The 12,063-nt window shown below is 37.2% G+C and overlaps 1 protein-coding gene across 4 annotated transcripts in view; it reads left to right on the forward strand.

The window, feature by feature from the left end:
• The first annotated feature begins 7,788 nt into the window (after positions 1 to 7,788).
• Positions 7,789 to 12,063, forward strand: part of iqsec1 (IQ motif and Sec7 domain 1) — a 141,021-nt gene continuing 136,746 nt past the window's right edge. For 2 of the 4 annotated variants that reach the window (XM_015380143.1, XM_015380151.1), the window contains exon 1: positions 7,791 to 8,316. In XM_015380143.1, the coding sequence (XP_015235629.1) occupies positions 8,066 to 8,316 (251 nt within the window). In that variant the 5' untranslated portion in view covers positions 7,791 to 8,065. Of the gene's footprint in view, positions 8,317 to 12,063 lie in introns of all 4 variants that reach the window. The other 2 variants (XM_015380142.1, XM_015380150.1) reach the window with 2 other exon arrangements.

Consider the following 12,063-nt stretch of genomic DNA (forward strand, 5'->3'; position numbering starts at 1 on the left):
ATCCATCCATCCATCCATCCATCCATCCATCCATCCATCCATCCATCCATCCATCATTATGTTTATTTTCTAATTTTGCTGACTTGTGCAATAAATCCTTTCTGTTTTTGTCCTTTAGGAATAAAAGCTGTTTGTTTTCTGTAGATTTTGCCCTTTTAGATGTTTCCTCCTCTCATGCATTGTAAAAGGCTGTTTAATTTGTTGGCGTCCTCTATAAGATTGTTAAAATATCCACATTTTGCCGTCATTGCCTAAAAATTAGATTCCACTTTCTTTTTATTTTTTCATTTTTGTTTACAGCGCTACTGTATTTCTTCCCCCAGGACCACTTCACATTGCCTGTTAATGGCTTCCCTACCTCATCTGCATGCCATGTTCCCGTTTTGTTGCTGCCACTTTCCCTCCACAATAAAGCTCAGTTTTCTCAAATCAAATAAATACAGCCTTCAGGTGGAACGGCATGAAGACAAAGCATCCAGTTTCACGGACAAAGCACTCATCGTTCCCACTTTCACTTCAGCCCAATCCAGGAACTGCAGCCTTTCAAAAGGGCCTTGAAAAATGAATCAAAAGAAAATGAGAGCAGAGAGAACTGGAGCAGCAAAGTTTTTCATAACTACTCTAAAGAGCGGATGTATGGTGCTCTGATAAAATAAGCCCAGTGATGGGAGGTTCGGTCACAGGCTGCAGTGCCTGCTTCTTTAACCCTGAGCATCTGAGGCTGCAGCCCTGAACATTGTGATCCGTACGACAGACACTTAAAAAGTATTAAAGAATGTTTCATCAGAAAACGAAGCAGGTAGTTTTTTTCTTTAAAGCTAAATGTATCTGCTCCCCTCTGCATGCCACAGAAACCTTACAGTGCCTCATTTGTTTGGTTCTGGTTCTTGAAACCCAGTTATTAGTTCCCAGTGACCTGAGGGCGGCCATCTAAATCATGCTTGCTAATCTGAAATATATTTTTGTCCAAGATGCAGCACTTTTAAAACCAACTGGGTTTTAGAATCTGTTATTTTATGAACGTAATTCTGGCAGTCATTAAGAAGGTAGTCAAATATATTGTAACGGAAAGTAAGCCTGACTCCATAAAGGCATCTGGATTTTTTGCATTCTTTTGAGCATTTTAGCTTTATTCAAATACAAGTTATCAGGTTTAAAAGTTAGATTTTTTTTCTCTTATTTGAAGTTTTCAACTTAATAATCTTAGTTCAAAAAATGTTGTAAAGTTCAACCTGGAGAGACTCACAAAGAGAAAAGTTGAACATAGAAAAATTAAAATGCATTTATACAGGTAACACAATCATATTCTTCAAAAGTATTTCTATCTAAGGACAACCAGCTGATTGTGAGGACTCATTAACTCTGCAATCCCTCTCACTGAACCTGCAAGTGGCGACAGTGGAGAGGAAAACTCCCTTTTAAGAGGAGGAGCCCTCCAGCAGAACCAGGCTCGCGGCAATCTGCTGAGGCCGACTGGGGTTCAAGGAAAATAGAGGCTGATGAAGGCATAAATGAAATAAGTTGTCTGGTGCTTGGGCCCCAGCAGAAGACGTCAATGCTGTGAATCAACTTAGGCTTGGATGGGTATCCTAGAAAAGGATTAGAGTAGCCTTCCCCGGGACCCGGACACTGGTGGTGGAATAAGCCAGAGGACGAGGGGGTGGAGGTGGGTTAAAGTTTTCTTGCATGTTGATTGGCTGGAGGTGAACAATGAAGATCGCATGTGGTTCAGGTGAGGCTGATAAGAGTCAAATTTATACTTAAGCTTCATCTATCTTGTTGCATGACAAGATCATTTTGCTTGTTTTGAGAACCCTTTTCTTCAGATTCAAAGTTTTTATCTTGTTTTTGCACAACCCTATTTTTCAGTGTATAATCTAGTTGATTAATTAATGTTTATTTTTTATATTGAACCAAAAACAATGTTTTGTTTCTTTTCTGAAAAGTTGACCTCACTGAAACAACTGACAAAGACACCTATGAGCAGACAACTTATAGTCTGTATTGTGATAATGCAATATCTGAGCTATATTGTTTAAATAAAAATTGATCTGGAAATTGAGCCAGATTTTGTGAAATTTGTTTCATAAGCAGAAGGGTCAGAAGTGTTTAGATTAATCATAAAAATAAAAAACAAACAAAAAAACATGTTATTTCTGTGTAAATGAAGAGATATACCAGATGAATTACAGAAGAAGCTGCCTCTGCTTCTGAACAGAATCATGCTTCATCAACTATAATCTCAAGTTTCGAAAGACAAGCTGAATAAAATGACTCAGCAAGGCACAATATTTATCAAGATGCACCATTAAAAACATTGGTAACTATATAACAGAGACTTTGTTTTTATAGCTTCGGCTGTGAGAAATTTTCCTAGTTGTTTTAAGTGAGAATTACATGTTAGGGCAGGGAAAGGAAACAAAACATGTAGCAATAGTTCAGATAACAGTAAAGATAACATTATGCAATGTAATTATGTATAAAAAAGCAGAGAATAAGAAGCAAAATGTATGTATAATCCAATTATAGGAGCATCACTACATGAAGTTTGTGTTAAAATTGCAAATTTCATAACATCTGACTCCATATGAAATGCACTTATATATCTTTTTATGCCAAATCACCACTCTAAAAAAAGAGGAAATCTATTTAAACTTCAACTGCTTTGTGATTGTGTCTTTGCTTTTATAAGCAGAACTGGGGAGATAAAAGCAGAAGAGGTGGAGCAAGTAAAGACAAGACAGATGAAAATAAAAAGAAGGATCTGAAATGTGAAACAGAAATAATACAGGCTGTTAAAGCACAAAACATGTTATACAAGAGCATTACAAGTTCCAAGTCTGGCTTTTTTTTGGTTGCTTCATCTTATTTATTACACAGGTTTGCTCACTTGAGGTGTAATCTAAATAATTTCCGAGCATCTTAACATGTTAAAATCCTTGAAGTGTTTATCCATGGAACTCAAAGTAGTTGCACTTTCTTTTCAATATTAATATAGGCAGGTAATAAATGCAAATAGTTTCATAGTTTACTTTTATTTTACTTATAAATGATTTAAATAAGAGAGATTATCCAGAGATGAATGGGTTTTCCACAGATTTAAAAATGCATCCTATCTCCTATGAGTTGCACTAAACAGAGCCACTAATGCAAGCTGCCACTGCTCAGTCTCTCTATTGATTTGCCTCTCTGCTCCTAAACAGATGTCTGTAACACCATTCTGCAGGGGTGGTGTGTGTAATTGGCTGACTGGTTGTTGTTCCCCCACTCTGGTTAGTTTGCATTGAAGTCTCAGAGGGCACCCAGTGCCAGAAGGAGAAGAGATAGCCACCAAGTGAAAACTTCAGCATTGATTTTTTTTTTTTTTTTTTCTTGACAGAGCTGCCGATTGGGAGCTCACACTGAGTTCAGCCTGTCCAGAATCTGCAGCTCTGCCCTCATACATGCAGATGTGCCCAGTGACAGTTTTGGATATGTGAGATGTGGATCACTGCCCACGACACCCTTCCCTCATGGGCTACAAAAAAGGAAGAAAATCTGCTCAGTTGTGCCCAAGATTAGTTTTGTTGCTGATTTTATGTCCAGAAAAAGGGAATTAGCTTCCTTCTCATGTTTTGCCCAATGTTGTTTTGAATAGTGAGAAAGTTTAACTTTGCTTGGACGATTGATATTAGCTTAATAAAAGTTTAACAAAACGGTTATATGAGCTCTGATCAGCTTCAGTTAAAAAACTAAAAACAATCCATAAAGAACAACCTTATTTTACTCAAAATATAGATGGCTCAAAATACGGTTTCAGTCCATCAAGAGTTATCTTATTCATAAAAAAACATTAAGTGACTGACATTATGACCTGCGGCTACCTCTTAAATGTTTATATTATCATAGAAACCTGAATTGGCTGGGGACAAAACTTCAATAAAAAATAAATCAATTTCATTCATTCATAATCACACCTACCATTTATTTCCCTCTCAGGTGGAGGCAGCAGTAAAACATCTCAAGAGGAATATTCAAAACATTTACATTTTTCATATATTAACAATTACTTGACAACAAAAACACTGTGGTTAATTCTGCACATCAATATACTAACATTAAAGATGATAAGTATAGAATTCTAGCAGAAATAGATTTTGTGTTTTATGAGGCAAAGACAAAACGATGTGTCTCTGTAAGTCATCTAGGAGTCTTCAGTGAAATCATAGATAAATAACTATTTTAATAAAAGCCTATTAATTAATCAATTTATGTGGATATTAGAACTTGTAAATATCAATTTTATGCAGAATGATTACTGATAAAAGTAGGTATATGATGACATTAGAAAAGACGTTCGCCTAGAACTCAAACCTGAAAGAATTTTATCCATTATACCTTTTATCTAGAAAGCCTGGATGTTTGAATATATTCATCTATTTGTTAGTAAAGGCTGCGGGAAAGTATAGTTTGTCTTTATTTAGAAAACATGGATATTTTGCTCATTAATTTTCCTGTTGGAACAGTGTAGATTGACTGGGAGGTTTGGTGCCTATTTACTTTCTGCTACCCCTCCGTGTACATTAGCTAATGCCTGGCCACCCTTATAAAAATTCTCTGGCTACGCCTCTGCAGACAGGAGAAATATGTGTTAAGATAACATTGGCAGAAACAAGCGTTTCCCAGCAGAACACTGCTAAAAGCATCAAAATACTTTTCAAATGCAGCTGACGAAAGAATGGACTCCAGGTTCATTATAAAGAATCTTTAGATATAACATGCAGCTAAAAAGATTCAAGGTAATCTGAGATCACTAAAAATATCATGAATAATGCTTAATTCATGCAATAAATTACAAAAGAATAGATTGTACACCAAGTAGCTCATCTATGAAGGTAGATGTGTTTATTTATTATTCAATTTAAAAAGTATGGGATTGCACAAAAATCCATTTGTGTCTTGGACAAAGATGCCATCTTGTATTTGGTATAATGGGAGACATTTCCATCCAGTTTATCATTGAGTATATTTACTCAAACAGATTATATGTTTCCTTAAAGTATCTGAAAGGTGTAACCAATAATGAACCAGACTTTTAAAGGTCCACAATTTTCTTACACAATCTAGTTGGTTAGATCAATTTTGTTTAGATTAAGTAGTATATTGGTCAGAAACTGACCAAGCCATTGGTTTTAGATCAACCAATTTAACTGACTAAAACAACCAATACCAATGGTCATTGATGGTTAACTCTCAATGTTTGGCTGTAGTCAAGTGTGTAATAGTTATGGACCTAGTGGCGACAATGGTGTTCAATGCAGAAGTTTGTCCTTAAACCAAAGGGTTGTCAGTTCAAGCTCCAACTTTGAATGTAGTTACACAAATTAACTAATATTTTCGTCTAAATGACCAATTTGTACTGGTTTGCCCTTTTACCAATATAGATTGGTTAAAAAATACTACCATATTAGGTTGATTAGATTGGTTGTTTTAACCAAAAGCATGGTTGGATACATTACTACACACCTGATTGGTAGAATTCACCCAATTTATTGGCTGCATTGACCAATCAGTTTTTTAGGCTGTACTAATATCTTTACTGATATTTCTTTTTCCATATCACATAAGGTAGTGGTTGAATGAACAAATGTTGTGAATGAACTTTTGCCATAATTGTTTTGGCTTTATCAAATTTTAGTAGTTTAGCAGTTTAGCATCTACTTCTAGGTTAAAAAACATATCGGGCTTGCTTTTTGATAAACTGGAAAATAAATGATAATCTGAATGATTAAAGTATGCAAAACAAAAAAAAATACCCTTGGGTTTTTCAATTTTCTTGTTTTAAAGGTATATTACCTGAGGATGCAAGAAAAAAAAATAAATCAGGGGCGGAGCTAGATGGGGGACCAGGGGTGACCATGGCCATCCCTACCATTTCTTTCTCTTAAGTAGAAAATTCAAAACATTTTAATTTTATATATAATAACAAATACTTAACAACAAAAACACTGTGTTTAATTATGCACATTAATATACCAACATTAGAGATTAGTACAGAATTCATGCTCTTGAAAGTGAAATCATAGATTCTGTAAATAACTATTCTAATAAAAACCTATTAAATTATCAATTTATGTAGATATTAGTACTTGTAAATATCAATTTCATGCAGAACGATATTGATAAAAGTAGGTAAGTAATGACGATGGAAAAGATGTTCGCTTCAGAGCTCAAACCTGACTCAAACGATATGCTTGTTCCTGCAGGAACAGTGTAGATCAGGCTCGGACTGGGAATGATTTTCAGCCCTGGCATTTTTCCATCTATGCCGGCCCATTACCGTGCACCTACCCTCCGGAATTATAGAAGCGCATTAAAACTGCTCTTAAAATGTGAAACACCATACAATTACATATTGTGGATTGACTGATCATCACACGACAACCATCACCAAGACTTCTATAATACGGTTTTGTTGACTTTGGCCACAGTGACTGCTGCTGCGTAACGTCCACAATTGCATGAAGCCAGCCAGACACCCACTCACACTCGGTGTACAATGTAAACTCAAGTGTTGTAAAAACACCAACATAAAACAATACAATATAGAGGCAGAAAGGCAGTTCTTCAAGAATGAATACATGATGCTCAGTGGTGTGTAAGCATTCATTGCCAGTCTAGGTGGCATGTGGGCAATGAAATGGAATCATGTATACTAGGGGTGGGTATTGCCAAAGAAGTCACGATTTGATTCGAATCACGATTCACAGGCCATGATGAGATTCTATCACGATGCATCACAATACTTGAATTATTGTGATGCATTGCAATATTTTCTCCTCCATGTTTTGTTCTTGCATGACACGGCGCAGTATCCTGCGGCCAGAAATGCTTGTGACACAAGGCAGCGTGCGTCAACACTTCCACAGCGACATCTACTGGACTGGAAGTTGTATTACACTTGTTTGTGGCAGATGATCGCCAACCATTCATGCAATTTTATTTATTTATTTTTTAGAATTAATAATCGATACTTGGCATCAAGAATCGATGCAGTAGATCACGAAAAAATTAGAATAACGATGCATCATCATGACGATTATTTTGCACACCATTAATGTATACAGTACAGATGCAAAACCCATCCTGCACCGCAACATATTGTTGCAAAATATTCGAACATAAATTTGCCAAATATAAGAGGAATGTCGTAGTTTGGTGTACAGAAAGCATTTTTGTTTTATTATAATTTAGTTTGTTGCAAGCATTTTATAGTTTGAAGTAATAGAAAATTACACCATATGACAACCATCACAAGGATGTGCAGGACAAGGATGGGCTATACTGTATATACTGCCTTGCACGCTGAAACTAGGAACATTTACCATTCCCGGCCTGGTGTAGGTTGACCCTGAGGTTCTGGTGCCAATCAACTTTTGCCCCCCCCTCAGTGTACATTGGTTATTGCCTGGCCACCCTTATAAAAATTTTCTGGCTACGCCTGTGCATTGAAGATATGTTGTGCTTTAGTGAGATGACTGCTTTACTGGGAGCCAAAGCTCATCAATGCAGCATAGTTGAACCATCCACATATTTTCCTCCTAAACAGGGTCGTTTTCTTTATGAAAACCTTGAGCGCCCTCAGGGAGCCGCAGCTTCATAAAACTTGAGGGCCCCGCCCACTGAATGGCCAGCGTCTGTTTACGAAAAGTGACGGGAAGAGCATGGAGAAATGTCACAGCGCTCTGCCAACAGGGGGAACAGTCAGATCTGAGCGGCCAGTCAGCTGGGTTCATCAACATCAGCTCTACTTGATCCACGGCTTTCCACGCGCGTAGCTTCGCGGTGACCAGGGCGCGCTTGGTCTAGGAACATTTATACATTTATATCTGCGTTTTTTTTTTTGTTTTTTTTTTGTCTCTTTTAAAGTGAGAGACTTAAAAGCAAAACAATGACGCGGCGTAAAAGACTGGACCTGCAGAATTGTTGCGCCTAAAGCCAAGCAGGACTAAAGCAGCTGTCTCCCCCACGGCTTCCACGGGGAGAAAGCTCGGCGAAAAGAACCAGAAAGGAGTGAAGGGACGACATGGATTGTCCGATCGAGAACCCTACCAGGGCTGCGGAATATCTGAAGGAGCTTAACAAGATCATCGAGACCCAACAGGAGCTGCTGGAAAGGCAGAGAGGACGGATAGAGGAGCTGGAGCAGCAAGTGTCCGACTTGTGCGCGGAGAACGGCTGCCTGAAGGAGCAGTACCAGCGGCACCTGGCAACCTGCAGGCTGCTGCAGGGCACCGGCAGCCTGGGAGCCATCAGGGAGCATGTCACACAGGACAAGTAAGAGATAACATCTAATCATCTCCCTCTGTTCAACTTCAATTAGCCTCTTCTTATCAGCATACTCATCAAAGTTGGGAAATGTCCCCAATTAGAGACTGTCACGCTGTGATCAGCAGTTCATCTGTTGCTTTGGTGGTTAAAAACAGGGCGCTGGATCACACAGAAAATTGCTGTGGTTGGTTACTAAACAGCCGTGGAAATGCGTGAGAAAAACCCTGGCCATAGCAACCATAAGCCATCCCTGCATGTGAGGATGAGCATAGGAGCAACGCATTTCTTATTTTGTCTGACCAACATAGTACAGCAGATAAAAACATTAAAATAAGTGGCAAAGGCAAGGCAAATTTATTTATATAGCACAATTCAGTACAAAGACAATGCAAAGTGCTTTACATGATTAAAATATGGGAAAATAAAACAGAATAAAAGCAAGTAGGGAAAAAACTGCAAAAACAAAAAAGAACATTAAAAACCGTTGGACTAAAGGAAATAAAAAAGTTGAACTAATGATGTTTCAGTTTAACTGTTTAACTAGAACAGTTGGACGCAATCCTGAAGAAATGTGTTTTTAGTCTTGATTTAAAGGAACTCAGGCTTTCCGCACTTTTGCAGTTTTCTTGAAGTTTGTTCCAGATAAGTGGAGCATAGGAACTAAATGCTGCTTCTCCATGTTTAGTTCTGGTTCTAGATATACAGAGCAGGTTGGAGCCAGAAGACCTGAGTGGTCTGGAGGGTTGATGCACTGATAGCAAGTCTGTGATGTATTTAGGTGCTAAGCCATTCAGAGATTTATAGACTAACAGCAGTATTTTAAAGTCTATTCTCTGAGATACAGGGAGCCAGTGTAAGGACTTTAGAACTGGGGTGATGTGCTCTACTTTCTTAGTCTTAGTGAGGACACGGGCAGCCTTTATTATTTCTATAATTATCTATTAAATCCCCCCATGTCTGTCACATTGCACAGTTTCTCCTGTTAAAGCTTCCAGCCATACTTTTCTCTACCACTCATTTTGCTGCATCCACATGATGATTGTTTCTTTTTGTTTTACTATTACATTACCACATCCTTCCTTTAAATGCTTTTTCTTACTGTTCAAAGTATCTCAAGAAGTATCTAATCAGTTATTGTAACACAAAATAGTAGATTTAGAGTCCATATCATCCACCTATATAAATAAAAGTGTAAGGAGACTTAAACTGAATGAGTAAAAAAAAAAAAAGATTAGGTCAAAACTGATTTATCTTTAAGTTTGATCATTCTCTGTTTGTTTTTTTTAATACTAAATGAGAGATGCTCGAATTGTGTGCTAAAAGTGTAAAACCAATAAGAGGCTTTAAGGCAGATGTTAACTTGGTTCTATCATGAGCCATCAGTCAAACTTCAGCTAAATTACATCAGCTTGCAACTGAAATGCTTCAGAATCTGCCTTCTTCACCAATATGTTTACAAATATCTACATATATCCAAATAATTATGGTGCCTTTGGTGATGCTATTAACTCAAATGGCCACAAAGCAGTGTATGGGAGTAAGCAGTTTATTTTTTATTAAGGGTTTTCTGAATAGTCTGAATGTTTTGAAATCCTAACCTAATTTACCGGCTGTGTGTTTTTGTTTTTACTGCCACAGTCAGTTGTTTATAAAGAAATACATCTCTGGATAGGCTCTTTAAATGCTCTGGATAAACATGTTAGTGTCTGTGAAATGCTGTTAAAAAAAGAAAGGGGACACAGATCCATTATGCAGTTATGCTTCAGGCCAGGCAGTGGGTTAAGCTCCAGGAAGAGCAGAGCAGACTGGGTTACCTTATGAAGCATCTGGTTATAGTTTCTATAAAAGATCTTTTTAGTCCGGCACCATCAGGATTGCCCTCCCCAGTTAAAGCTGAATCCCCAAAATGTCTCTTTATGCAGACATTTGACTGAGCTTCTGACAGCCTGCAGGATCATGTGATTGTGCCTGACCTTTGTCTCCAGGGACATGTCCATGTCATGGGGATCAGTGGCAGCAAATCAATATTGTTGACTCAGGGGCTGTGGTTCTCTACTGGTTGATAAAACCCGACTCATGAGATTAGGCCGCTGACCTTTAGCATACTTCCATCTGTAAATCTCGCCCTGGCATCATGAAGGAGCATTCTGTGGGGTTTCTCCAGAAACACGGTGTTTCCATCTCGTGACACTGAAAGGTCTCAGTAGCTGTTGAATATTTGAGTTGAGCTTTGGTAGGCACATCGCAAACATTACTTAGAAATGTGTTTACCACAGCAACGCCTGATGGAAATGTAACAGCTGTTTGGTTTGGCAGGATGAATTATTTAAAATGCTAGTTATAGAAAGTAATTTATAAAGACATGGCTGCCTTGGGTGAATCTTGACCCAGAGAGCTGCAACTTACACTTTATATTCACAGTGACTTATGAAAAAGGGTTTTTATTTATTTTATTACTTCCTCACAGTTTTACTATAAATGTATGTATTATTCAGAGGTGGGTAGAGTACCCAAAAAACTGTAGTCTAGTAAGAGAAGCATTATTTCATCATATTTTTACTCAAGCAAAAGTAAAAAGTAGCCATCCAAATAAAAATCACTCAATCAAGAGAAAAAAAGTAATTGGGAACAAGGCTATTCAAGTACTGAGTAACTGATGATAACATCTGATTTAATGTGTATATTTGCAAAACATAAAGTTAGCTGCTCATTTTGAAAATGAGAAACAAATCAATATATACCATTCAGTAATTAAAAAATCATTTTGATAGTATGTCATGGATGTAGGTGAGAATATGGTAAGTTACATACTGTTATATGATATAGTAAACTGCATTTCAAATGATATAAGGACATAAACAAATGGTAAATAACATTAAAACAATTAAGATGGAGTACTAAACAGATGTCTCAGACATTGTGTAGGTGTTTGTCTCTCTGCTGCACTTTTGTGTTTTTTAAGTAAAGTTACTCATGATGGGTAGCCTGACATTTTACTTAAGTAAGAGCAGTGATACTTTATCATATTTTTACTCAAGTAAAAGTGAAAAGCATTGTGCAGAAAAACTACTCCTTAAAGTAAATTTTTCTATAAAAGTTTCTCAAGTACATGTAGCAAGTTGCTACCCACCAATGGTATTATTGAGGTTCAGTGTGACTAAGACAAAGTATTGTACAATGGTAAAAAAAAACAAAAAAACAATTACCTTCCTATCAACTTGAGTTTTTCACTGCAGAAAAACTCAAGCATAGATTGGCTGTATTCATTGGTCTGTATAAATGTCTGTTCAGTAATGTTCACCATCAAACCTGTGATGTTTTACAGAACTTTTATAGAAATATGCTTGAATGAAATTTCACAGTTGGACTCCTGCTGGGAGTTGTATTTAGGGGTATGAGGGTAAACGGGACTGAATCACTTAGCTTTCCACACTATTCAGGGTCTTTTGGGGGTTAAAAAAAAATACAAATCAAATGTCCAATTTGTTAGAACCATCTCACCGTTTATGGGGATTTAAATATTAAGATTCAAAGGGTATAAATACTTTTTCAAAGCACTATGAAGTTCTTGTAAGTCACTTCTTGGAATTGAAACTGTTTAAGCTGTGAACAGCGAGAGAAGACAAGATACCTTTGCCTTAGTTCTTTGTTTATCTTCAGGGTTTCCCCAGAGACATCAATACTAGAAGTCTTCTCCTTATCTGTCTTTCTGTGCATATTTTCAAAGTGACTACCGAGTAACATCAGCAATGC

This window comes from Cyprinodon variegatus, unplaced genomic scaffold, assembly GCF_000732505.1.
Source record: "Cyprinodon variegatus isolate N-32 unplaced genomic scaffold, C_variegatus-1.0 Scaffold208, whole genome shotgun sequence".
Lineage (NCBI taxonomy): Eukaryota > Metazoa > Chordata > Actinopteri > Cyprinodontiformes > Cyprinodontidae > Cyprinodon > Cyprinodon variegatus.